General features: G+C 44.0%; 2 protein-coding genes across 11 annotated transcripts in view; one reads left to right on the top strand and one right to left on the bottom strand.

Annotated features, from left to right (window-relative positions):
* Positions 1 to 2,497: 2,497 nt before the first annotated feature.
* Positions 2,498 to 26,093, bottom strand: BPNT1 (3'(2'), 5'-bisphosphate nucleotidase 1). 10 transcript variants are annotated; one of them, XM_023758586.1, is made up of 11 exons: positions 25,948 to 26,087; positions 24,690 to 25,066; positions 18,265 to 18,392; positions 16,770 to 16,874; positions 15,541 to 15,648; positions 13,917 to 13,965; positions 12,523 to 12,614; positions 10,800 to 10,844; positions 7,065 to 7,262; positions 5,089 to 5,194; positions 2,498 to 3,422 (listed from the first exon to the last, which is right to left on the bottom strand). In XM_023758586.1, exons 3-11 carry the CDS (start codon positions 18,382 to 18,384, stop codon positions 3,274 to 3,276), a joined length of 972 nt encoding a protein of 323 aa, XP_023614354.1. In that variant the 5' UTR covers positions 18,385 to 18,392; positions 24,690 to 25,066; positions 25,948 to 26,087; the 3' UTR covers positions 2,498 to 3,273. The 10 variants fall into 10 exon arrangements, with proteins under 10 accessions (XP_023614354.1, XP_014316024.1, XP_023614359.1 ...); XM_014460538.2 differs by having other exon boundaries at positions 24,694 to 25,066; positions 25,948 to 26,086; XM_023758591.1 differs by lacking the exon at positions 15,541 to 15,648 and having other exon boundaries at positions 24,694 to 25,066; positions 25,948 to 26,091.
* IARS2 (isoleucyl-tRNA synthetase 2, mitochondrial) overlaps positions 26,036 to 26,538 on the top strand; it is a 34,662-nt gene continuing 34,159 nt past the window's right edge. Inside the window, exon 1 of the mRNA XM_023758596.1 lies at positions 26,036 to 26,086. Within this exon, the coding sequence (XP_023614364.1) occupies positions 26,036 to 26,086 (51 nt within the window). The remainder of the gene's footprint in view (positions 26,087 to 26,538) is intronic.

The following is a 26,538-nucleotide window of genomic DNA, read 5'->3' as shown; positions in this document are numbered from 1 at the left end:
ACCCTGTCTCTGCTGAACTGGCTCAAGTAGTGACAGGCAACCGGTACCCACTGTGTGTATGTAAGCACAGAACAAGTCCTGGGCGCACACACCGAGCTCACAGCTGTGGTGACACTGTGGATGCAGGAACTTATCTCATGTTTCCTCCATTTTTTGTTCAAAAGGGGAATGTATTTTCAATAGTTCTTTTTGTACTTGAAAGTAATAGTTATAAAGAAAGGATTTACTGGACTGGGTGAAAAAAGTGAAAGGGTTAAGAAGTACAGAATCAGAATGATAGTTACAAAATAGTCATGGGGATTAAACAGAATAGGGAATAGAGTCAATAATATGGTAATAATTATGTATGGTGCCAGTTAGATACTGATATGGAGGATGTATTTTCATGGTTACAAATTGAACATAATTAAAGCATAGTGATTAATCACAAAAACAATATGTAATTATAGATGTGTTTTCTGATGGTCTTAGGCGACCCCTGTGAAAGTGTCGTTCGACTTCCAAAGGGGTCGCGACCCACAGAGTGAGAACTGCTGTTCTAGAAGGTGCTGAGGAACTTAATGCTGCCCAAGACAAGACCCACTGTTTCTAAACACTTATTACTATGCACCTAGGAATGCTTTTCCGTACCTCTGTCCACTCTCCTCTCAGGCTCTCTTGAACAGGTCTGGGCCCCCCACCTGACACTCTCATATGTCAAAGGCTGTCCTGTCTCCCATGCTCTTGCACCTAGGTCAGATGTCTCCAGTCCATTCAACACTCCTTCAAATGATAGTTTTAATCTATTCCAGCTGCCCTTTTCCGGATACACTCCTGTTAGTCAATGTGCCTTTTAAAATGTGATACTCAGAGCTAAGCAAAATGTTCCGGGTGTGGTGTGATGAGGGCTGAGTGCTGGCAGAAGCACGCTCTTAATGTTGCCCATTACAAGGCCATTAATGCACCACAGTAGCTCTTTACAGCTACAGTAAAGTGTCGACTCACGTCACGATTGTAAACAACAAGTCCCCAGAGGTCCCCATTCTCCAGTTATCTAGTGTAAGACATTGCATGTATTCATTTACCCTTGTCTTGATCTGTACAGGATTTAACAGAACTAATTTTCTCATTTTAAATATCATTGCTAAATTTTAACTTTTGAGATCATTTATTTCCATCTCTATCACTCGGTGCATCCAAGTCATCTATCATTGTTGATTTTTGAGAGAATGGAATCAAGAAAATGGATGTCATCAATAAAAAATGACTTGTAAAAAGCACATCAAAAAAAAAAATTAGTTCCGAGCTGTGGTACACAAATAGAAACCTGCTTTCAGGAAAGCAAGATATAGCAGTTAGAGTCCTAGTGATAGTGATCTTGTTGGATGCTTTTATTAATTAGCTCCAAGAGTTCTAGTTAGGTTGGATTTTCTGGATAGATCATTTTTTTCCTTCTATCCAATACATTTTTAAAAATATATTTTTAGCCCTAGCTGGGTTGGCTCAGTGGGTAAAGCGTCCGCCTGTGGACTGAAGGGTCCTGGGTTCGATTCCAGTCAAGGGCATATGCCTGGTTGTGGGCTCGATCCCCAGTAGGGCACATGCAGGAGGCAGCCAATCAATGATTCTCTCTCATCATTGATGTTTCTCTCCCACTCCCTTTCTCTCCGATTCAATAAAAACATATTTAAAAAAAATTTTTAAATTGATTTCAGAAAGGGAGAGCGAGAGATGGAAACATCAATGATGAGAGAGAATCATTGATCAGCTGCCTCCTGCATACCTCCTACTGGGGACCGAGCCCAAAACCTGGGCATGGTTCATAGGTGCTCAACCACTGAGCCACACTGGCTGGGCTCCATATTTATGTCTCTTATATGTCATCTTTTTTCTTGTCTAGGGATTCAGTATAATGTTGAATAAGAGGAATGATAATGTTGAACAAGAACATTTTTGTCTAATTTCTGATTTTAGTGGGAATATTGATATTTAAGGGAAGGAAGATAAAGAAAAACTGAGAAAGGAAACTGAGAAGGAATTGGTAGAAAAGGGAGGAAAAATATCAGGATGAAGAGAAGAAAATTGCAGGAGGGAGTAGCCAAAGATGTCAAAGTCAAGTCCTCTTCAGGCTCGATTACAGATGCTCTCCATAAAATGAGACTATCTTATGGAGGGAGTTCTGAACTTCAATGCCGAGTGAATCCCTGGAGTAATCTTCTTAAACTATTCCGAATCAAAATTGCTGGATGGAGCCTGTGACCACTTTTGCAAAGCTTCCTAGGTTAATTCTGAGATGCAGTTGGGGTTGGAAATGATTAATTTCAGCCACTTGCTTAATCTAATAACAGAACAATTTATTTAAAAGCAGTTAGATGGGCACTAGGCTTACAGGGTTGATCATTTTCTAAGTTTTATAAATGTCTCATCACTATGTTGTACACCTGAAACTAACATAAAATTGTATGTCAACTGTAATTTAAATAAAAAAAAATAATAAAAGCACTGGACAGAGACTAGCTAGAATGAAATAATTTATTATAAAGAAGCCATTTTTCCATAAATCTGTTTCATCAACATACATAATAACATTTCAGTATGTTCATAACTGGAAATTTTTAAAAATTACTGTGAAAACAAGAATGAGATTCAGGTAACAACTTGTGCTTCTGTGGCCTAAAAAAATCTGGCTTATACCATAGGAATGTTGATTAAACAACTGACAGGGATAGTCAATTGGAACTAAACTTTTCTTTTACTTCTCCCAATAAAAAGAGGAACAGAAATGTGACAGACTTTACAGATTCTCCAGATGTTAAAATTGGTCTGGTGGATGAATTAATCACCAAGTTCTTAAAATCTATTTTCTACTCCTAAGTACCTAAAAACAGATGACTGATCAATGCAGAATAAAGTCAAGGGGGGAGCTCTGATTACACCCCATTAGTCTTAAACTGTATGATTTTGAGAAGCAAGTCCTCCTCCTAGCTAAGTAAATGAAATGTTCCCTTAAAGAATGAGTGCGTGTTTTTAGGTTGTCTGTGGTTTATTGATAATATTGCAGCACAGCAGACAGACTCCAATGGCTCCACGTGGTGTCTTGAAATTCATCCCAATGGGAGGCCGAGTGACCTGCAGGCTGGACAGACTGCCCAAGTCCGCGAGTGTCAGCATTTCCTTAGTGTCAGGATCAACTTCAAGGACATCCTCATCCAAGGCTGAGACTTCGGGAACGTAGTCCTCTCTCCTCCCTCTCCTCCTGCAGCTGTCCCCCTAGCTAAGGCCACCAGACGTGCCTTAGGGGACGAGTGCGTTTTTAACAGATTCCGGAACACGGCTGGCGTAGTAGTCATGGTTCCTCAGCGAGGCCAGGACCCCAGCGGAGTTCATGTGCTTCACTTCCTTGTCGTACTGAAGGGCATTGCCATGGACGTCGGTTAACTTGCCTACAGAAAAAACACAGCACGTTAATGGCCGATTCTACCATAATAGTTCATTATTTGTAAGCGCCTCTTGCTTCCCTGTGCAATAATATCCAATTAACTCTGCAGAAGGAAGATAATGGTTAAGTGCTAATAATTCACTTGGAATTTAAGACTACAGAACAATTTTAACTAACTGAAGGATAAAACATTTTTTCTTCTGATTAAAATCATTTCACTTAGCATTTTCTTTTTTTTAAAATATATTTTATCGATTTTTTACAGAGAGGAAGGGAGAGGGATAGAGAGTTAGAAACATCAAAGAGAGAGAAACATCTATCAGCAGCCTCCTGCACACCTGCTACTGGGGATGTGCCCGCAACCAAGGTACCTGCCCTTGACCGGAATCGAACCTGGGACCCTTCAGTCCACAGGCCGACGCTCTATCCACTGAGCCAAACTGGTTACGGCTCACTTAGCATTTTCAATTTTTATTTCTCAGCATCAATTCCTTTCTCTTTTCCTGAGTTGATCGCTTTTCCTATTGGTTATACTTCATCATCACTATTCCCATTTTTAAAACGACTTTCTTTATTCTACCATTTAATATTAACACTTTATTTGGTAAGAGTTTAAATGAAGTACATTCAGAAGATATAACTATTATATTAGTTTCATTTAATAATTCTAATGAAAATGGATTGTGATGAATTTAACTTCCTTGTCATGTAATGTTAATGAGATACTGATAAAATAATGTACTTGGAAAAAGGATAAGATAAAAAAATAAAAATAGCCCTAACCAGTTTGGCTCGATGGATAGAGCGTCGGCCTGCAGACTGAAGGGTCCCAGGTTCGATTCCAGTCAAGCGCACATGCCTGGGTTGCGGGCTCGATCCCCAGTGAGGGGTGTGCAGGAGGCAGCCAATCAGTGATTCTCTCTCATTATTGATGTTTCTAACTCTCTCTCCCTCTTCCTTCCTCTCTGAAGTCAATAAAAATATATTTAAAAAAATAAAAATAAAAATAAAGAAAATCAAGGTTTGACTTGATGTCTATTTGAAATTTTAAAATCACCTAACTATGTACATATTTATAATATATTTTTAGTCAGATTTTTAAAATTCTAACTCTATGATCTTTAGCACTAATACAGAGATATTTACCAACATTGGCTTAAAATAAATTAGGTGGTTTTTTCAAGAAAAATAAAACCCTAGCCCTTGCTGATTTGTCTCAGTGGATAGAGCATTGGCCTATGGACTGAAGGGTCTCAGGTTCGATTCCCATCAAGGCCACATGCCCTGGTTATGGGCTCAATCCTCAGTAGGGGGTGTGCAGGAGGCAGCCAATCAAAGATTCTCTTCTCATCACTGATGTCTCTATTTCTCTCTCTCACTCTCTCTTCCTCTCAGAAATCAGTAAAAATATATTTTTAAAAAGCCCTAAAAGCATTAAAGCCATAAATTAATAAGGGTTTAATTAAGTTAACTACATGCAGATCAAGGTCCAAAAAAAGAAACTATATGTAAAGAAAAATGAACTGGCTGAAAATCTATTTTCTCGCCTATGAAATGTGGGGGTTGGAACAGATAATCGCTAACTTTCCTCCTAGCTCTTATATCCTGAGAGTCTAGGTAAAGTGGCGTTACTGCAAAAGCTATAATCCCTGCTAATAAAACGGACTCACCTCCCACAGCGTGTAGAATGACTTCTGGAGCACAAGTGTCCCACTTCTTACAGCCAGGACTCGCAAACACATAAGCGGAGGCTTTGCCTTCAATCAGCTGAATGATCTGTAAAGTGAACGATGATAATTATCCCTCGACCATGACATGAACGAGGTACAGATAAGAGAGGATTGCTCGTTTCTATGGAATATATTTCAACTCCTCTGTTAGGCTCCACTTAGGTGAAAGCCTTTAGCAGGTTTAAATGACAAGACTATTATGAAGAAACATACAGAATACATGCATCATAATATCCAAGGGGGAAAAAGTGGTCAATCAGCTACAAGAAGGGTGAATGAACAGTCTCCATATTCCAAGTTAGAGAAAATAGTTTTCTTTTTTATGTTTGTTTTTCTTTCTTACTGACTGTAAAAGCAATATATATATGTGTGTGTGTGTGTGTATATATGTAGTTCCAAAAATGTACACACACTTTGAATAATTATAAAGGCAGTGTTTATTAAAATACATTTCATTTTCAAAATTGAAGTATCAGCTGTTAAAGTGTGTATACATTTTTGGGGGGCACCCTGTATTTACTGTAGAAAAATTAAGTTATTTAATGTTATAAACAATTGACCATTATTATACAAGGGATAGAGAGGTATCAACTAGTACGATAATGTGTCAATTGTAATAGCTCCTAAGAGATGTGTGATGCTGACTAGTCAATCTAACAAGTAGTTACTTGTCTTTGGGCTCATATCCATTATTAGTTGCACTGCCAAAATATGAATTTTTAAACAGTCATCTTACTGATTCTTGTAATACTTGCATAAAACTGAGGTCACTGATAGAACTTGCATGACACAAAACTCTGGAAGCTTCTGTAAAGTGTGGTGAGGGATGATGGGGCACTGACAGTTGAGATGGACAAGAGACATTAAGGAAGAATTAAGATCTATAGCTAGGTCTGGCTGGCCTGGCTCAGTGGTTGAGTGTAGACCTATGATCCAGGAGGTCATGGTTCGATTCCTGGTCATCCCACTAGGGGGACGTGCAGGAGGCAGCCAATCAATGATTTTCTCATCATTCATGTTTCTATCTCTCTCTTCCTCTCCTTTCCTCTCAAAATCAATAATATATATATTAACTATAGCTAGGACTAATTGATAGGACCCGAGCAAAGGAGTCTAGGACGACTTTTACATATCCAGCTGGAACAACTGGGAAAATGCTGGTACATTAACCAGAAAGGAACAGGGAGAGGAACACGTCTGGGGGCAGGCAGAAAGAAGGTGAGTTCCAATCGGGCATGCTGAATGAGAGCCTGAAAGATGTCACCATGATGGTATCCGGGGGGAATTACATGAGAAGAGACGCAGATCACACTGTGTTCCATTTCACAATTTCCTCAGGAGGATGGGAGCCTGGAGGAAATCGTGGGGAGGTATCCAGGGAGAGGAGGGCGGGGGCAGGCTAGGAAGAGAGGGCTAGGAAATAATCCAAGAGGGTCCCTGAGAAAAAAAGCGTTGGCAAGAGGCACGGGATCTTATCCTAACGACATTTTATATAAGTTTTTTTTTTAGTTAAGCCTCACCTGAGGATATATTTTTCCATTGCTTTTCAAAGAGAGTGGAAGGGAGGGAAGGAGGGAGGGAGAAACATCTAGGTGAGAGAGACACATTGATTGGTTGCCTCCCACACATGCCTCAAGGGGGTGGGGGGAAGCAAACCCCCTCTGGTGGCCGACCTATGCTCTAACCACTTAGCAACACCAGCCAGTTGACATATTTTCTCTGAACTGTCTTCACAAGAGATTTGAACCTTCACATTTAAAAAAAAAAATTCAAAAATGTTGCTGAAATGTGCTTTGAATGGCAAAGTACAATCTTTGATCTCTCCTCCCAAACTCCTCTTTGACATTTAGTTAAAAGCTCAGTGTTCCCTTCAGTGATTCAACTGCATTCCGAGTGGGTGGCGGACTGTTTCGTACCTTATTTCCCGCCCCGCCCACTCGCAGCACGTCATCGGGGTTCATGGCGGCGACGCAGTCGGTGACCAGCTTGTTGCTGTGGGACCGGGTGGTGGTGATGATGTGCTTCCCAGCAGGCACTTCTTTCAGCTGGAACCCGAAGGCACCCAAGCCTAGAACTCCCCAGATGGTCCTTCCCAGCGCAGCACCCGGCCCGGCCTGTGGAAACAGGAAACACCAGCACAGCCTGTGATTAGTGGGAGAACATGTCAGCTCAGAACAAATAGAACACTGAGCTGTCATAGCATCCTAAGTGTTAGATCATAAAAACATGATGATGCTATAGAGTACAAAGACAGTAACATCGACAGACATTTTCCCTAGGGAATCAGCGGGTTGTTCTCACTGCCGTTTTGGTTGATAATTGGGTTTCAAAGGTACTGAAGGGAACGTCTGGTTATTCCCTGGAGTCCTCGGGAGAGGTGATAGGCTAATTCCTGCTGCTCTCTGAATCATCGAATAAGCTCATTATCGTATTTGAAATAGCTCTTTGCAAAGGGCACTGAAGTCCCCGGGAAATGAAATGCCATGTACTGATTAGTACTTTTCAATATCCGAGAAGCAGGCAGGATCCTGTCGTCATGGGCCTAGGCCAGGGGTGGGCAAACTTTTTGACTCGAGGGCCACAATGGGTTCTTAAACTGGACCGGAGGGCCGGAACAAAAGCATGGATGGAGTGTTTGTGGGAACTAATATAAATTCAAAGTAAACATCATTACATAAAAGGGTACGGTCTTTCTTTTTTTTAAGTTTTATTCATTTCAAACGGGCCGCATCCGGCCCGTGGGCCGTAGTTTGCCCATGGCTGGCCTAGGCGGTGGTGATAATGCATTTTGCTGCTATAGAGACAGAACAGCTGAACAGGCCGATACTGAAGAGCAGCCTGGATAATGGAGGTCAAGGTCACAGACTTCACTGGCAATGGTGGTAGTAAAATGACAATGATGACGCAGCCTTGGAATCTGTATTTGCCTTTGCAGAGCTCGAAGCATTTTCCACCACATCGTTTATGACCACGCACTTCATGTAGAAAAACCTAACTGGTATTGCATGCCAAGTAAAACTGGTGCATAAAATGATTAATGCAAAGACATCAAAAAGACCATTATTTAACACTAGAGGCTCGATGCAGGAAATTCATGCAAGTTCGTCTGGAAGGTTGTTCGGCTGTCCGGTCTAATTAGCATATGAATGCTTTTATTACTATAGAAAATAGACATACTAGTATATGGTAGGCATACAGACATAAGTATGTTACTGAATACTGGACACATACTAAGTGCTTTACATGTAGTATCTCATTTAATCTCCCAAACAACCCCACGAAGTAGGTGTTATCATCCTTACTTTTCAGACCAGAAAAAAAGAGATTGGAACCATGAGATAACCTGACCAAGGACTCTAGGAAGATCATAACCAAACTCAGGCTCTTCTGGGTTCAAAGCCGACAGTCCTCAGCATTAGGCTGGACTGCCTCAGTTTACTTGCGAAAAGCTTTCAAACACAGCACCCCGTGTGTCCTGCAGCAGGACCCTGAGGTGGTAGGATGGTGGTGGTGGAGTGCCCCTGGGACCAACACCCGTGGGAGGGAGGGAAGGCAGCACGAGTGGACAGAGGGGGAAGCTGAGCTGTGACGCAGACCCAATAGCCTCCGCCGGCCCTACGGGAGCTCTGGAGCTAGACTGGCCCTTCAGGGTTGTACCAACTGGGGTGCAACGCCAGGCCTTCGTCCTGCACTCATCAGTCACGGGAAGTGGACTGCCTGGGGAAGGAGCGTGCCACTGGGCGAGGCAGCTCTTTGCAGGTGAGCGATCCCCGAGGACGCCAACAATATCATGGCCTGCAATCCCTGGAGGCTGCCTGCCGGTATCATGCCCTGCAAATGGGGCACCAAAGGCACCGCAGGGCCAGCACTGGGGACTCTGCCCCTGGAGCCTGCACTACCAGAGAGGCTGGGGCCTGACACGCCGATGGGCTCAGTGGTGGCTCTGCGTGCTCAGTGGGCCTCAGATTGACTGCTGAGAGGAATTATCAAGAAGCCGACTTACTTAGCTTTCATTATTCTGAAGCAGAAAGAAAAGCAATACAAATAGTGGACATGAGCCTGGCCAGTGTGGCTCAGTGGTTGATGTCACGGTTCGCTTCCTGGCCAGGGCACATGTCCGGATTGCGGGCTCGATCCCCAGTAGGGGGTGTGCAGGAGGCAGCCGATCAATGATTCTCTCCCATCAATGATGTTTCTCTCTCTCTCTCCCTCTTCCTTCTTCTCTGAAATCAATAAAAATATATTTAAAACACAAATAATGGGCACGAGTATTCTGGGCCTGAAAATGAATATTCTGGGCCACAAAAATGAATATGGAGGCAAAGAGTCCGGGACCATGGAATCCGGCATCTGGTGGGCAGGGCCATGCAGGCCCATGAGGCGGCCAGCCAGCTTCCTCTGTGCTCCTGGTCACCGTCTCCTCACTGTCTCTCTCCCTCAAAGGCTCACCACCAACTTTCTGGGGGCAATGAGGCTACTCGTTTCACCTTACCGATGAGTTAAATTAAATCTCAGAATGGCTAAGAAGCTAGCGCCCCTATAAAGATGCACTGGGTTTCTTTGCACTAAGCCAAGTGTTGCCTTCAACTGCCTACCAGCTTCGGTATCTGTTAGAAGCAATAACGGAGTTTTAACTGTTAAAGGTCTTTCATCCGGCTCAACAGAGCAATGTAGAGGAATCGGTAAGAGGCTGGACTGGGGTTTGAATCCCAGACGTGCCATCGACAAACTGGGTGACCCAGGGAAGTTACTTGCTTTGGTTTCTCTCTCTTTAAAACAGGGACAAGGGCCCTAGCCAGTCTGGCTCAGTGGAAAGAGCATCAGCCCGAGGACTGAAGGGTCCCGGGTTCGATTCCAGTCAAGGTCATATGCCCAGGGTGCGAGCTCGATCCCTAGTAGGGGGTGTGTAGGAGGCAGCTGGTTGGTGGTTCTGTCTCATCATTGAGGTTTCTCTCTCTCTCTCCCTCTCCCTTCCTCTCTGAAAGCAATAAAAATATTTAAAAAATAAAACAGGGACAAGGTGAAAGGATGATGGTGAGCATTAAATGAGATAATGCATGTGAACCCCTTGAGGCCGGTAGGATGTAACAAGTTCTTTTTTTTTTTTAAAATATATTTTATTGATTTTTCACAGAGAGGAAGGGAGAGAGATAGAGAGTCAGAAACGTCGATGAGAGAGAAACATCGATCAGCTGCCTCCTGCACATCTCCCACTGGGGATGGGCCCGCAACCCAGGTACATGCCCTTGACCGGAATCGAACCCGGGACCCCTCAGTCCGCAGGCCGACGCTCTATCCACTGAGCCAAACCGGTTTCGGCTGTAACAAGTTCTTGATACTATATTTGAGCTATTATGGTGATGATGATGATGATGACTGAAAGTTGAATATTCAGCCTTGCATACCATCAACAGAGCTGAGCAACCTTCTCCTTGTTGCAACGTATTTCAAGGCACAAGCAAGAGGGAAGGAAGAAAGGATAACGAGAGTACACAGAAGGGAATGTGGTGAAGGGACAGGCGACGAAGGGGAGAAACAGGACAGGAGGAGATGGGCGGCTGCGTGGGCTCGACAAGGACTGGCTGGCAACACAGGTTTCCTACCTCTTTGCTGCCAACTAGTGGAGCCAAAACCCTAGCTATTCTTCTCACCTTTGCTTCCTTCCTGCGTTCCCTTAACGTCTGCTTTTCATTGTTCTGTGGAAAATGAATACAAGTTTTCTAATCTCAGAAGGGATGGAAGGGATGGATGTTATTCACAACTTCTAAGCACTCAGATCCTTTTTGGATGAAAGGTGCCATGCATTACCATGTGATCTAGGAATAAAAATGTCTCCCTTTCAAGTAACAGTGTTAAAGTTTCCATAGCAGCCACAAACTTGTATCTGTATAAAATATTACATAAACATTAAAGTCACAGTAAAATACTTAGTGGATACTTAATATGAGAAACTTTACCAATAATGCATAACTAGTTTTGTGAAATAATCCTAATAAGAACATGATTATAGGTATTATCATACAAATGGTAGAATATAACAAAACTATCTTAGAGGTAGAGGTTATGCTTGCTCTTAACTCAAATTGGAAATTCAGAAGGAATAATCCTCACTCTGGTTACTTGGTTTCTCCAACGTTCTATCAAGGTCAGACTCATGTCAATACCTGAAGTAATAATCTCAATTGTTTCCTTTAACTTTAATGTGATCTAATGATCTATTCCTGCTTTGGAATCACATTAATCTCTGCTTCTGAGGAAGACAATTTCTTGGGAGCAGAGTAGAAAGCCCAACCCTATTAGAGAGAAAGTAAGAGAAAGGGTGCAGGAGCGTACTTAGTTCTGCTTCAACGCTGACTCTAGTTTAGGCGCGAGGCAGTGTTACCTGGAAAACAACATGGCTAGCATCTTTCTCGGTTCGAATGGCTCACTTCTTCAATGTGCTTGAAGGACCACCTGTAAATCAGGTGTCTCAATGACCAGGCTAATCCAGAACCACATCAGTAATCCCCAAACGTCTGCATTTGAATGTTAAGGCCTGCGCTGCGTGTATGACATATGCATCCCTGGTACCAATGCCCCCCGAAGCTCTGATTCCACAGGTCTGGGGTGTATTTTGAAAAGATGAATGCACGTGCAACTGAGCTGGAAACCATTAGACTAGATAATATCAGGGACCATATAACACTATAATTACTGATCTAATAAAATATTTGTGTGTGGCTCCCCCGCCACCTCCCTGCGGGTGGGGGCCGCCATGTGTGGGCAACATCAACCTGCTGGCTGCCTCAGCCCAGCTCCCATGTCTGTGTGAGAGAGCAGGAGAGCACAGCCAGGTGCACGGCGAGGCCTCCATCCGCACTGGTCACTGGCCAGAGTCCTCCATTCCTTGACCCCTGGACCCCCCCATAGCCTGCTCGAGTGGTCCTGTTTCCTGGCATCTGCCTTCCCACAGAAGAAGTGATTCAAGTGGGAAAGAAACGTGAGCAGGTGCCATTGAGTCTGGGAGATGCTGAGATGTGGCTTGTCTGCTGCAACCTCGGGAATCAGGAGACTGAATCTAAAGATAATACGGAGGAAAACCCAGAAGATTCCAAGAAGTCTAGGGGATGACTCCTCAGACACCACACGCCACAGCGATGCGGGAGTCCTGTGAAAACTGCCCTCCAGAGACCAAATCATTAACTCCCTTTACCTGATTCTAGACTTGTTGGGTTCCTCTCCCTTTGCACGAAAAGACCCCTTTTCAACTCCTTCAAAACCTTCATCTGCCTGGGGGAAGCGGGTTGGGCTTTCCCCCGTCTCATCTGGCTGCCTCTTGAAATAACCTCTGTCCTTGTTGCATTAAAAGAACAACTGTACCCGTTACAGTCCTACCTGGTAGTTGTAATACGGCTGGTTAATAACTCCCGCTATGGCTTTCCCTTCATAAGCAATTCCAATCAGGACTGTTACATTGTCAAGAAGACCTAGAGAGAAGAAATGAGTATCGATTATGATGTAACTTTTTCATGTCATGACTCGTCATCGGCAGGTGAATTGCTGCGGGTTATTTTTGCAGTAAAGGTATGGAATCCACGGTGATTCATCCATGATCAATCCAACTTCTGGCAAAATGCACAAATTATAAGAGAGCTGGCCAGAGAGAGAAGAGGGGTCTAGGGCCACGTCACTGGATTGCCACACCTGGTCTCATTAGTACACTCTGAAAACCAATTAAATTGACCGGCCCTGATTCCACAGCCATTATCATTGGATCCCTGTGCCCCTCTGCCACCATCCAGCTCACTCCTGCCTGCTGGAGTCACTTTTATAATAAAGGCTTCTCAAGGCCTTTCCCAGAACCAGTGAATCAGAATCTCCAGAAGTGGGGGAAGTGGGGATGTAGACAAGCCGTGCAGGTGCTGTGTGTACCCTAAAGCTGTCCAGAGCCTCCCTGTTCCACAGTGGAGATGTCTTCAGTGCACACACATACATACACACGCACACACATGCACACGTACTCACACACACACGCACACACTCTGCAGGACTCGCTCATTGCAGCTACGTCTCCTCCAAGGACAGAGAAGGAGTTTTCTCTAGTAATTATGAGAAATTTTCTTTTCTCAAGCCATGCAGCTGAGAACCAACGTAAGAAAAACTAGGGAGCTCTTTAGTTCAGAAATAAAACTCAAAGCTTACGTTATGCTCATAAAATCTAAAACTTGGGCTCTGAGCCTGGTCTTGCTTACGTTCATGTTGCCCATTTTATGTTAATTTGCTGCTTTGTTCTCTTTCTCATCTTCAATAATTTCAGAAGAGAGAAATATTGCACGGTGTTTCCAAACCCATCTTTAAAGGTGAGGCAGAACAGAAAGACAGTGAGGGGACAGTGTATGGGGGGTGGGGGGGGGGTAGGGCCAGTGGAAGAACAAGGGCAGTACGGTTGTGCTTCTCTTTGGGGCTCTACACCAACAAAGCTGGGGTTCAGTGTGGTAACACTGGTTCAATGCTAGTTATTCTCACGTAAGGCCACTAGAATTGGGGGGCTGGTAGACGGTGTGTGTGTGTGTGGGGGGGTATGAGAAGGAGATGAATTTTCTCTGTGTCATGTGACAATCACTGATGTATAATCACAGTTAGCTAGGATGGGCACAAACACAGCTTTTGGACACACACATAAAAAATAACACCGGCTTTTCACACAACATAAGAAACAGTAAATGTTTACACTCAACATCACAGGCTAGTCCTCCTGCTCCCAATACAAACAGGAAAGAGGTACCAACCTTCAGTGTACTCCTTGGTGCCATCCAGAGGATCGACCCAGACCACGAGCTAAAAGATACCAGGAAATATCCAGATTAAGTCTCCAAAACATATATATATATGTAAAAAAAAAAAAAAAGATTTAAATAGACTAACCAAAACAACTCCCTTTTTATTTCAGTTCTGAAATTGTATTACGGATGGCTTACGCCAGTGTCATGTAACAATAAAAAGAAACGTATTGATGCCCTAACCGGTTTGGCTCAGTGGATAGAGCGTCGGGCTGTGGACTGAAGGGTCCCAGGTTCGATTCCGGTCAAGGGCATGTACCTTGGTTGCAGGCACATCCCCAGTGGGGGTGTGCAGGAGGCAGCTGATCGATGTTTCTCTCTCATTGATGTTTCTAACTCTCTATCCCTCTCCCTTCCTCTCTGTAAAAAATCAATAAAATATATTTAAAAAAAAAAAAAAGAAACGTATTGTTTAGCAGTCATGGAAAAGGTCCCCTTCAGTTGGAGAAAAGTCCAACCTAAGAATTTTAAAAATGAAGTGCTTCCCAGGTGAAAGCTGACTGTCAGCTGCAACTGGACACAATGCCGGGTACACACTGAACTCTAGATGGTGAGACGGGGAAACGCCACAGTGGCACCAAAGTGCGCTGATTTAAAAAAACGACAAGGTGACCGACGTAAGGTCACTGTCTGTATATGACAAATAAAAATCCACAGTTTATAGAACTGACGGTAGACAGAAAAAGGAGTCCCTTCTACTTAGGACTGTTGACCTGATGCAGGCCAGGCGGCCATGAACCGCTAGAACTGGAACGCGATGGGACTTTGCCAGCGAGGGCTACTTCTGATGAAAGACACGTCTCCTTTCCTTTGCATCCTTCAGACCCCAGAGCAAGGTGCCTTCCTCACGGTGAGTATTCAATGAGTGTGTGTTAGACAAATTAAAAGTAGAAAATCAAAGAAGTGTGACAGTTATCTGAAGTCACGGATGTAACTTAAGCAACGACAAAACGCAGGCGAGGCAAGTTTCACGGCCTTCCAAAAATATAAGGTAGTGGTTTGTTTCATCTCCTTTCGGCCCCCGTTGCCAATGAAATGTTTTCCTACCAAATCTGCTACGTAAAAATTAGATTTTCTCCCTAAAAGTAGTTTCAATAATACCTTTAGAGCAGGGGTGGGCAAACTTTTTGACTCGAGGGCCACAATGGGTTCTTAAACCGGACCGGAGGGCCGCAACAAAAGCATGGATGGAGTGTTTGTGTGAACTAATATAAATTCAAAGTAAACATCATTACATAAAAGGGTACGGTCTTTTTTTTTTTTTTAGTTTTATTCATTTCAAACGGGCCGGATCCAGCCCGCGGGCCGTAGTTTGCCCACGGCTGCTTTAGAGTGAAGAAGAAACCAGCAGCACGAGAAACTGAATTCTAAATGAACAGGGCAGACATCCCATGTGGTCCCTGATACCCCACGTTGGCTCTGAAAGTTTCCCAAGTCCCGGGTTCCCCTATTTTATAACTGCCAACTTCCCATCATTCTAGGCGAGTGTTATTCCCTTCACTATGGCAGAAACAAACACAAAGAGACCACCAAGAACGAGGAACAGAGAGCTGAGCAATGATGTGGAACATACATCTTCTTCTTTAATCGTGCTGTACTGTGACGGGCATGGCTTCCGGAGGATTTCTTCCCACTGACCATCCTCAATCAGCTCCTGATCCACTTCCTCAGAAGGCAGGTCCTGCAGCAGAGAACACTGGTCACTGACGCGGCCGAGTGTCCACCGGGCACTTCGGTGTCAGGGACGGAAGAAATCTCAGCATCCGTTTTCACTATTCCTACCATTTAGGTTCAGCGCTTTAAAGCAAACCGAGTAGCCAAAACCGGTTTGGCTCAGTGGATAGAGCGTCGGCCTGCGGACTGGAAGGTCCCAGGTTCGATTCCGGTCAAGGGCATGTACCTGGGTTGCGGGCACATCCCCAGTAGGGGGTGTGCAGGAGGCAGCTGATCGATGTTTCTCTCTCATCGATGTTCCTAACTCTCTATCTCTCTCCCTTCCTCTCTGTAAAAAATCAATAAAATATATAAAAAAAAAAAAATAAAGCAAACCGAGTAAAACTGCAAACATGACCAGATAGGGCTCGTCAAAGCTGGCTACAGAGAGTCCCAACTTCATTAGGCTGAACAGTGAGAAGGAAAAGAATTTTTACATACTATAAACTTTTCAGCATAAGTGGTTCTGACATCAGCTACTGCTCTCAATTACATGAGACAGCCATTCTTTTACTTTCCCAGGTTAGGGTGTTTGGCTAAGTATGTAAGCAAGCCTAATTAGAAAAACAGACGCCCTGCAGGTGTGGCTCAGTGGTTGGGCGTCAACCTATCAATCAGGAGGTCGTGTTCGATTCCTGGTCAGGGCACATGCCCAGGGATGAGGGCTTGGTCCCCAGTGTGGGGCATGCAGGAGGCAGCCCAACATGATTCTCTCTCATCATTGATGTTTCTCTTTCTCTCCCCCTCCCTTCCTCTCTAAAATCAGTATGTTTTGAAAAAACAGAAACAAAACCCATTTTATTCTAAACTTCTAGAACTCTGCCCATCTTTTAGTTCAGATGCTGAATATTATAACAAAAACCATATCTTTGATGGTCAAGAATTGAGACATCTGGCCTAGAAATGGACCAAAATATTTCAGAATCAAACATTTCCTTCAAGTCTTAAGGAATATAATTATTTTTGCATTAAAATGGTAGATATAATGCTTGAGATCATAATAGTGGTATATAAATCACTAATGTGGCAACTGTACACCCATATGGTAAACAGGCATTTAAATACATACATAGCCCTGCCAACTCTCACCTCTTCCCCTATGATGGTTAGTTTGGGGAATTTCCGTGCCAGGGAGGAGCAGATGCTCATTTGTGCCAGTCGGTCGGCTTTGGTCTGCAGGTCCGTTGGACTGGTCTGCAACAGAGAGGCAAGCGTTAGCAGAGCTCATATGCAAGGTCGTCCTCCGATGCCTAAGACATGAGTGTCTGTATCATTTAAATGACCCTGTCTATTGTTAGATTCATGGGACTTAACATCAAATGATCAACTATTTTCTTGGCTTGGTTTTTCTCAGGGGATTCAAAGTGGTAAAAGTTTGGAGAGAAGCTTTCAAATTATCAGAAGATATTCTTCCCACTTCAGAAATTGCTTTCATGCCTGGCCAGTATGGCTCTGTTGGTTGAGTGTCATCCCATGTATGAGGAGGTAGAAGTTGGATTCCTGGTCAGGGCATATGCCGGGATTGTGGGCTTGATCCCCCGTGGGGAGCTTGATCAATGTTTTCTCTCTATCGAGGTTTCTATCTCTCTTCCTCTCCCTTCCTCTCTTGGAAATCAATAAAAACATATTTTACAAAAAGAAAAGAAATTGCTTTTATAAGATCTCTACGTCAATTTTTTTGCTTAAACAGGTTAAGAGATAGAAAATTCATAACTTCTTCAAGGCAGTCAAAGCTAAAAAACACTGTATCTTTAGTTACTTGAGAGGTATTCTTTATATGGATTCTTCCAGAACGTTCACTCATTAATCCGAATCCTAGTAATTCAAGGGATCCCCAGGGCACTTCCTCAGTGTAAAGAAAAAATCCCTATTCCTGAAATATAATAATGAACAACTATAATATTTAATATGCTGCTCACCTGTGGCACCCTCACTCCATCCAGAGAATCATGCTAGTGAAAGACAGTGGAAAATCTCAGAACTGACAGCCACAACCTCCTTTGTTAGTTTCCCTCAGAGAATTATGACTTGCTCTCATTTACACATGCCTGGTTAGGTGAATTCACAGATGATATGAATTTACGTACACAGTGGAATTTTTATGATGCTTTGTAATGAGTTCGGCAATGATCATGAAAATCAACCCCTTTAAGGCATCTCGATGCCAAGTGCTACTCTGCTCCAATGTGGTGCCACCAGGCAGAGATCTCTGTTTCATTCCCTAAAGAGTGATGTCTGGCGCACAGTAGGTACTCTACAAGTATCTGCTGAATGAAACCTCTGAAGAGAATTGTTGAACTGGAAGACGACATACATCAATGAAGTTCAGAGACCACCAGAGAAAAACACACATTGGCAGCCATTTAACTCTATGAGAAAGCTATTCCTACTCTTTTCTTCCCTAGTGCAAATATTTCCTGCTCTTCCTCCTGGTAGAGGGTCAGACCTCACCATTCTGCAGTCTCCAAAGGGGAGCCATTGATTATTCCAGCTATTAAAGTCTGTCCAGATTACTACATCCTTGAGCCAAACCTCAAGGAACAAAAACGAAGTCGTTACGAAATAAGATGAGATTTCCCGGTACCTTCTCCACGATTCCCAGGTCTCCTTCGGCGATAACACGTCTGACTATGGTTCCTGCCTTCTGAGCTATCGAATATGCTGAGGCTACCAACCGCATCAGCACCGTGTGACCGGAAGCCATGGTCAGTCCTAAAGGGAAAGGGAGACAAAGGTTTTGTTACTTTCAGAGCCAACCACTGGCTTTTCTTTACTTGAATTCAATTCAGCATGAATTTATTGCGTGCTTACTTGGGACTGCCCCATTTAACCATAGAGATCATTAAGAGAGACTTGGAAAAACCCCCATTTCAGTAATAGCTCTCAATAAACTCTAAGTCTTCTCTCTCAGAGGGACATGTGGCGGCAACAGGTCCCAGCCGACTGAGCACGCGAGAAAGCTTTATGCAGGAGGTGTGTGACATGCAAAGACTGTGGAGCGCGCTTCTGGAGCTGAAAATACATAACATCTTCCTTGAAGAGCTGATATTGTGGTGCGTTGGGAATAAAAGATTGAACCCTCAGGTCCATAGCATAGACCTGGTGCCAAGACAGGTGTGAATGGCATAAGGGATGTGGAGATACAGGGTGTCCCCCCAAAAATGTATACACGCTTTGAATAATTATAAAGGCAGTAGTATTATTAAAATGCATTTCATTTTCAAAATGAAATAGAATCTACAGACATAGTGTGCATACATTTTTTGGGGGACACCCTGTATGTGTGGAGTAATTAAAAAGGGGAGGGCCCTAGCTGGTTTGGCTCAGTGGATGGAGCGTCGACCTGCGGACTGCGGGGTCCCGGGCTCGATTCCGGTCAAGGGCACATGCCCAGGTTGTGGGCTCCATCCCCAGTGGGGAGCGTGCAGAAGGCAGCTAATCAATGATTCTCTCTCATCGATGTTTCTATCTCTCTCTCCTTCTTCCTTCCTCTCTGAAATTAATAAAAAATATATTTAAGAAATAAAAAATAAATAAAAATGTTTATTAAAAAAATAAAAAGGGGAGGGATTGCATGTGATGACAATTAGTTTCTGGAAAATCGGCGAGTACAGCTTTAGAGATGAAGTGAAATTTCACCTGCTGATTATTTACCAGCATCCTCATCAGTAGCCACACAGAGAGAATAGCAGCGCAACTAACTGGAGTGGAGACCAATCGTGTAGAAAAGTAATGCGTGTCTGAGTCGTTTCTGGCCCCGGTAGAAAAATAGGGAGAAAACAGCCTTTAGGATCAAATATGTTCATCTTTGAAGATACAGATTCAAATCCTGCAATTTTAGGGACTGAGGCTGATTCCCTTCAGGACGGAAGGACTGATTTCCTTGGCTGCCGAGTGCCCCCCATGGGTAGCCTTTAGCTGCCACCTCTCTGTGGGAATGCATCTGCTAAGAGCCACTTCACCTGGAATGGGTCGACAAGGGGGTGAAGGGCCTCTCTCACTCGGACTGGGCTGCTGCCCCAACTCTGATGGGCCATCCCAGCTTCCGAATGCCCTGCATGATCATTGAGGCCTTAGGGGAGACGGCATCACGGCTCAAGGTCTCCCTTCTCCCTGTGTATTCCTACCTCCTTCCCTTCCCTCCCATAAGTGATCCCAAGAACACTCCCCAATAGACCGCCTGTGCTTTCTCTCTGTCTCAGAGAACTTACGGAGAACCAACCTATCACAAAAGGTCTCCCCACTCTAACCAAATCGTCAACATTATTTCAGTGTAAGAAGGGAACACAATTAGGCACGATAGACCTCAATTCAGCAATAGTCACCATTCCACCACCAATTTCTGACCGTATATTTGATTTGATGTGCCTTTTAGACTCTTTTTTAAAAAATATATTTATTGATTTTTTACAGAGAGGAAGGGAGAGGAATAGAGAGTTAGAAACATCGATGAGAGAGAAACATCGATCAGCTGCCTCCTACACACCCCCTACTGGGGAAGTGCCCGCAACCAAGGTACATGCCCTTGACTAGAATCAAACCCGGGAACCTTCAGTCCGCAGGCCGACGCTCTATCCACTGAGCCAAACCAGTCAGGGCTTTTAGCCTCTTTACATCTTTTTTTCTATCATCCATGTTCTATTTACAGGGATTATGAACATTGATGAGACAGCAAACAAGGGAAGTGTTTGAAACCCTTCAGAAGAACTGAAATTGAAATGCAAACTAAAAGGTAACAAATACCATACTGTGACCAACAGCTGTCTGGAATTAAGATGAAAATAAAGTGGGTTTCAATGTATTTCAAGTCTGTTTACCTTATTACATCACAATCAGGCAATATTCATTTTCTTGGCATACGAGGTGTTACACGTGGAAAAACGGGTTATGATAATTACTATCTCAGCAACACCTCAAGTAGAAAACAGGAGAAATAATTGAACAAAACACTTGCCTTACCTCTACTCCCTCATATCCACGACCAGTCAGATATCTGATTTATTCTGTACTGAATATTCAGGCAACTAACCTGTACTATGCAGATGTTTTAACCATGAGGCTATTTTATTATTTTTGAAATATTTTTTTTATTGATTTCAGAGAGGAAGGAAGAGGGAGAGAGAGAGAGAAACATCAAGGATGAGAATCATTGATTGGCTGCCTCCTGCATGCCCCACTCGGGGGCATCGAGCCCACAACCCAGGCATGTGTCCTTGGCTGGAATTGAACCTGGGACCCTTTAGACCACAGGCTGACGCTCTACCCACTGAGCCAAACCGGCCGGGGCCCTGAGGCTATTTTAATGTGTTGCACACTCAGTCCCCGTCTTATGTAAGATGGCCTGTGGAAGGCGGACCGGTTTCCCACACTGTACGGTGTTGTTCTTACTGTTCTCAGGTATCATTTACCTTTGAGCCGGCTGAGCAGTCACTACAGCCTTGCCAGGTTTCATACATGACTAAACCACTCCCCTTTCTTTTTGCCAAGTCCACGGTCATTTCTTCCAAAGAAAAACTTGTAGGCGTTGTCTTTCTCCTACGTTCTTCAGAAAATGTATATTTATGAACCACCATGTAGGAACGAACATCAGCTTTATGCGAATGTGGGAAATCAGGTTTAGTGTGAAGCGCACGTTGACTTACAAAGAGATCCTGTAAATCCCTTTTCAATCGGCACATAGGAAAACATGTCTACCATTTCCTCTGAAGAATTTCTTTGGTCCAAGCTGAATCAGCAATGAAATGTTACTGTCCCCTACCCCTAATATTGTTCTCACATATTTTTTTAAACAAATGAATACAATGTTGGCTCTTTGTATAAAGAAAATGCAGCTAATTCTATTATCAAAATGCAACATCTGTAACAGAGGTTCCTCTGAGCCTTTTTAATTGTGACCCTCCCCAGACCCCAAATGAGAATTACCTGTAGCGGTACCGGTGGATACAGAACAGGCCAAAAAAGCTACCTGCAAGTTAACTAACTTCCTTATAGCAGTTCAGATTAAACTCACCCTGCTTCCTTCTCTACCATCTGTACTCCGCTGGGTCCTAAAACACGCCCGTTCGCTTACCTGGCTCAAAGGTGAGTGATACCTGTGAACAATTAGAACAACACTGTACAGCAGCGGTTCTCAATCTGTGGGTCGCGACCCCTTTGGCGGTCGAACGACCCTTTCACAGGGGTCGCCTAAGACCATCCTGCATATCAGATATTTACATGACGATTCGTAACAGTAGCAACATGACAGTGATGAAGTGGCAAAGAAAATAATTTTATGGTTGGGGTCAAACATGAGGAACTGTATTTAAAGGGCCAGAAGGTTGAGAACCACTGCGTGAACAATTAGAACAACACCGTACAGTAAGGGAACCTGATCTGTCTTGTGTGAGTTTACTGAAAACCAGCATAGTGGTTACAGGCGCAGGCATTGGAGACAATTGCCTGTGTCCAGATCATGGCCCTGGCACATACACGCTGTGTGACCTTAGGAAAGCCACTTAAATTCTCTGTGCCTCAATCTGTAAAATGGAGCTAACAACGGTACCGAAAGCACGGAGTTGTAATTATTACACGAGAAGCACATGTAAAGCATGTAAGACAGTCCCCGGCACAAGGGAAGCACGGAGTTACACTGGCTAAAAACATTTCTGTAGCTATTGCAACGTTATTTTAACCCCAAAGATATTCTGTTGATAATCAATATGACCCTGAATCATAGTGCAGTTTCTTTTAAATCACATTCTGGGCTTGAGGCTTAGAGTATATATGAAAATAAGATTGTATGACCACGGAAAACAATCAACCTAACTTAATCCCATCTTTTAGGGCAGTGGTTCTCAACCTTCCTAATGCCGAGACCCTTGAATACAGTGCCTCATGTTGTGGTGACCCCCAATTTCATTGTTACAAATTGAACATAATTAAAGCATAGTGATTAATCACAAAAACAATATGTAATTATATATGTGTTTTCCGATGGTCTTAGGCGACCCCTGTGAAAGGGTCGTTCGACCCCCAAAGGGGTCTCGACCCACAGGTTGAGAACCGCTGTCTTAGGGTATCTTTACAGCTGCCAACATGGCTAGTTCAGGAATCCAACAATCCTCTCTTTCTCTCTCCCTCTCTCTCTCTTTTCATAGCCTGGGAGAGTATCTTGAATTCTGTATAAAGGTTGCGAGCATATGAGGGAATAATGAGTGTGCGATCAAAATACTGAGATTATTTATCTTTGGAACCCAACCAAATGGTGCTAAAGTTCAAGGTCATCTGGAAATATAAAAAATGTGAGCACAACAGAGCATACCAAAATAGGCTATAAAATTATAGTAATTAAATAGGCTATAAAATTATAATTAAAACAGTTTAGTCCTGGGCAGAATTAGACAAATTAAGGGCATCAGATAAATTCCAGAGCTAGAACCGAACACAATAAAACTGATATTTCAAATCACGGGGGAAAGTTAATTATGCATAAATGGGGGGGGGCAATTGGTAATTTTTTAAAAAAAAATGTTGGATCCTTTTTGCATTCTTATATCGATACAAATTCCAGATCAGTGCATGATTTTAAAAGCAAAGCATGAAACTCTAAAAGTATGGGAGTAAAACGGGTGAAATGTTTTATAAGTTTGGTTAAAGGGCTTATAAACATGACGAAAACCAAATCCATAAAAGAATGTACTGATAAATTTGACTGCATATACAATTTTGACTGTATAGTCACAACACCATAAACAATGCAAAAAGATGATTGACAAAAAAAAAAAAAAAACAGAAAAAAAATTTGTATCACATGCTAGATACATGAGCTCATTTTTGTTACATAAAAAGGGCTTTTAGCCCTAGCCAGTTTGGCTCAATGGATAGAGCGTCGGCCTGCAGACTGAAGGGTCCCGGGTTCGATTCCAGCCAAGGGCACATGTCTGGGTTTCGGGCTCGATCCCCAGTAGGGGGCATGCAGGAGGCAGCCGAACAGTGATTCTCTCTCATCATTGATATTTCTCTCTCTCCCTCTTCCTTCCTCTCTGAAATCAATAAAGAAATATATTTAATAAAAAAAGGGCTTTTATGCACCCCTAGGTAAAAGATGAATAATCCAATAGAAAAAGGAGCAAAGGACACGAGCAAGCAATTCCTAGGGAAAAAAAAGGAATGGCTGGTAACTACCTGAAATGCTCAACTTCACTATTTATGATAGAAACGCAAACAAAAACGGTGAGAAATGGCTGTTCATTTGTGAGATTGGCATAGATAAGAGGGTTTGCCCAAATGTGGCTGGAGTGTGAGGACACGTTGTCCTGAGCACTGTTACAAGGATGCAAAGTGGTGAAACCTCTTGGAAAGGTTATAAAAACCGCATTAAAAAAGCCAAACGGCCCTAACCGGTTTGGCTCAGTGGATAGAGCGTCGGCCTGCGGACTGAAGGGTTCCAGGTTCGATTCTGGCCAAGGGCATGTACCTTGGTTGCGGGCACATCCCCAGTAGGAGGTGTGCAGAAGGCAGCTGATCGATGTTTCTCTCTCATAGATGTTTCTAACTCTCTATCCCTCTCCCTTCCTCTCTGTAAAAAAATAAAAATAAAAAAGCCAAACGTACAGGTTTCGAACTAGCAATTCTGTCTATTTTCAGGAAAACAAGTAAATCAATCAGGTCTACAGGTGTGTAGGGAGGACACACAGTAGGAAGAATGCCTGCTCTTTTAATGAGATTTAGTTGTAGATGTAAGACAATCTCTCAATGGGGGCGCCCTAAGCCCACAGTCCAGGTTTGCCTTGTTATTTTTCACAAAATAGAGCCCACAAAGACCCCGGAGAATGAAAATAAAATCTCATCTCCACACCTGCAATGTTGACACTCACGAACCTAGGTCCGACACAGGACCATCTGGACGCGCAATCACAGTCACGCCAATCTTTTTGCACAGAAATCCCTCGAATCTCCGCGTATCTGTGCAGAGGGGTGGAGTTAGGGGACCTTGCCCTTGCCCTGACCCGCAGGGGAGAAACGTACTTACGCGGACAGGCCTGGGACAGAGTTGGTCGAAAGACACTCCAGGGATAACCCCCCAAAAGGCGTTATGAAGCAACAGGTCCCTCGCGGCGTCCGGCACAGTTGTCTCCCAGTCAACAGGACGTCAGGGGACGTAGGGCAACCCTACCCCCGCTACTGCGCATGCGGCAAACTCGGCGCAGGCGCAGAGCAGCTGCGTCGCCGAGGCCCCGTCCGACTCCCGGCCCGGCGAAACTCCACTTCTCCGTGTTTTCCTTAAGCTCTCGGTTGGCGCTAAGTTGCCCGCGGCAGAAGTGAAAGGTGTGTGTCTACCTTTTTAAGGATTCTTGCTGCTTTCAGCGAGTCTCCCAGCCCACTTTGTGCGCACAGTCCACTCTCTTTAAAAAAAAAAACACAAAAAAAACTTTATTGATTTTTCGCAGAGAGGAAGGAAGAGAGATAGAGAATCAGAAACATCAATCTCCTGCACACCCCGCACTGGGGATGTGCCCGCAACCAAGGTACATGCCCTTGACCGGGATGGAACCCGGGACCTTTCAGTCCGCAGGCCGAGGCTCTATCCACTGAGCCAAACCACTTAGGACCACAGTCCACTCAATATGTTCCCTGGGTTAGTGATCTCGCCCTCGAAGGGGTTAACCATGACACCTTCACCTCCTCTTTCAACAACAAAACAACTTTATGCAGAATTGAGTTTGCATTTGCCTGCTGATCACTCCCAGGAGATGGCCTCTTCCTGGATATTAATGATTTTTTTTTTTTTTTGCTTGATGCACTGCCAAAAGTAAAAAACAGCAAAAACAAAAATTGTCTCTCACCCTCCCACCCCACGCAGGCATTCACCGAATGTTTAAGGAGCACACTGTATGCTGCGTGAGCAAAGCGAATAGCCAACCATTCTTTTTTCAATATTAAAAAGCGGGGCACTGTGCTGCTTAGACCAATAATGAAAAGCAAGATGGCAGAGTAAATAGCAAACGTATGAGTTATAAATGCAAGTTGCTTAGCCTCCTCCATATAAACAGAAATTCTGCGATTGATTGGAAAGCCAAGACCCCTACAGTTATACGACATGTTATTGCACGTTGCTTTATTGCGCTTCACGGGTATTGCGTTTTTTAAAAATAAATTGAAGGGAAGTTCGACCTGCAAATTTGGATTCCTCATTTGCATAAATTGGGCCCATCCCGGACCTGGGCGGGGACTGTCGCTATAAAATTGGGCCTCCCCCCAATCCCTTGCCTCAAGGGAAGCTCACCTTTAGTTTCCTCCTGAGGCTGTGTTCTCAGGTTGGCAAACAGTTCATCTGAATAAAATCTCTCCTTTTACTGCATCCGGGACTGGGGATGCCTGTTGGCATTGGATTGGTGGCAGCAAGTTTTGTTGACATGATAAAGGTACTACTTTATTTTTAAACATTAAAAAATTTTTTTAAAAAATTTTATTGATTTCAGAGAGGAAGGGAGAGGTAGAGGGAGATAGAAACATCAATGTATTTTTTATTTCATTATTATTTTTTAAGGGCAGGGCGCTGTGATTGAAATCAAAGCCCCAGCTGCGGCCACATTTGGCCCCGCCCCGCCCCCCTCGGAGGCAGCCCCGCCCCTCGGAGCTAGCCCCGCCCCTCGGAGCCAGGCCTCCCACCCACTCCCGCCCCTACCCCAGCGGCTGAAACGAATACCCGGAGCTGGACTATTCTCTCGGATCGGGAAGGCTGCGCTCCCTACCCTTCCGTGCCCCGCGCGCGTGCGCACTCCGCTGGGCTCGCGAGGTGTTGCTGGAGTCCCTGTTCCCCGATCCTGGGTGGGAGCCGACGCCCCGGCGATCCCCGGGAGCTTGGGGGCGGCCC

Source organism: Myotis lucifugus, unplaced genomic scaffold (assembly GCF_000147115.1).
Source record: "Myotis lucifugus unplaced genomic scaffold, Myoluc2.0 scaffold_133, whole genome shotgun sequence".
Taxonomy (NCBI): domain Eukaryota; kingdom Metazoa; phylum Chordata; class Mammalia; order Chiroptera; family Vespertilionidae; genus Myotis; species Myotis lucifugus.
This window is presented reverse-complemented; position numbering and strand designations above follow the sequence as displayed.

Coding starts and splice junctions, on each gene's coding strand:
- BPNT1 (XM_023758586.1), bottom strand. CDS start 18,384: ATGGCTTCCGGTCACACGGTGCTGATGCGGTTGGTAGCCTCAGCATAT. Junction 10,845..12,522: donor AGCCGTATTACAACTACCAG/GTAGGACTGTAA, acceptor CATTTTCCACAG/AACAATGAAAAGCAGACGTT. Junction 7,263..10,799: donor AACGCAGGAAGGAAGCAAAG/GTGAGAAGAATA, acceptor CTGTTTCCACAG/GCCGGGCCGGGTGCTGCGCT.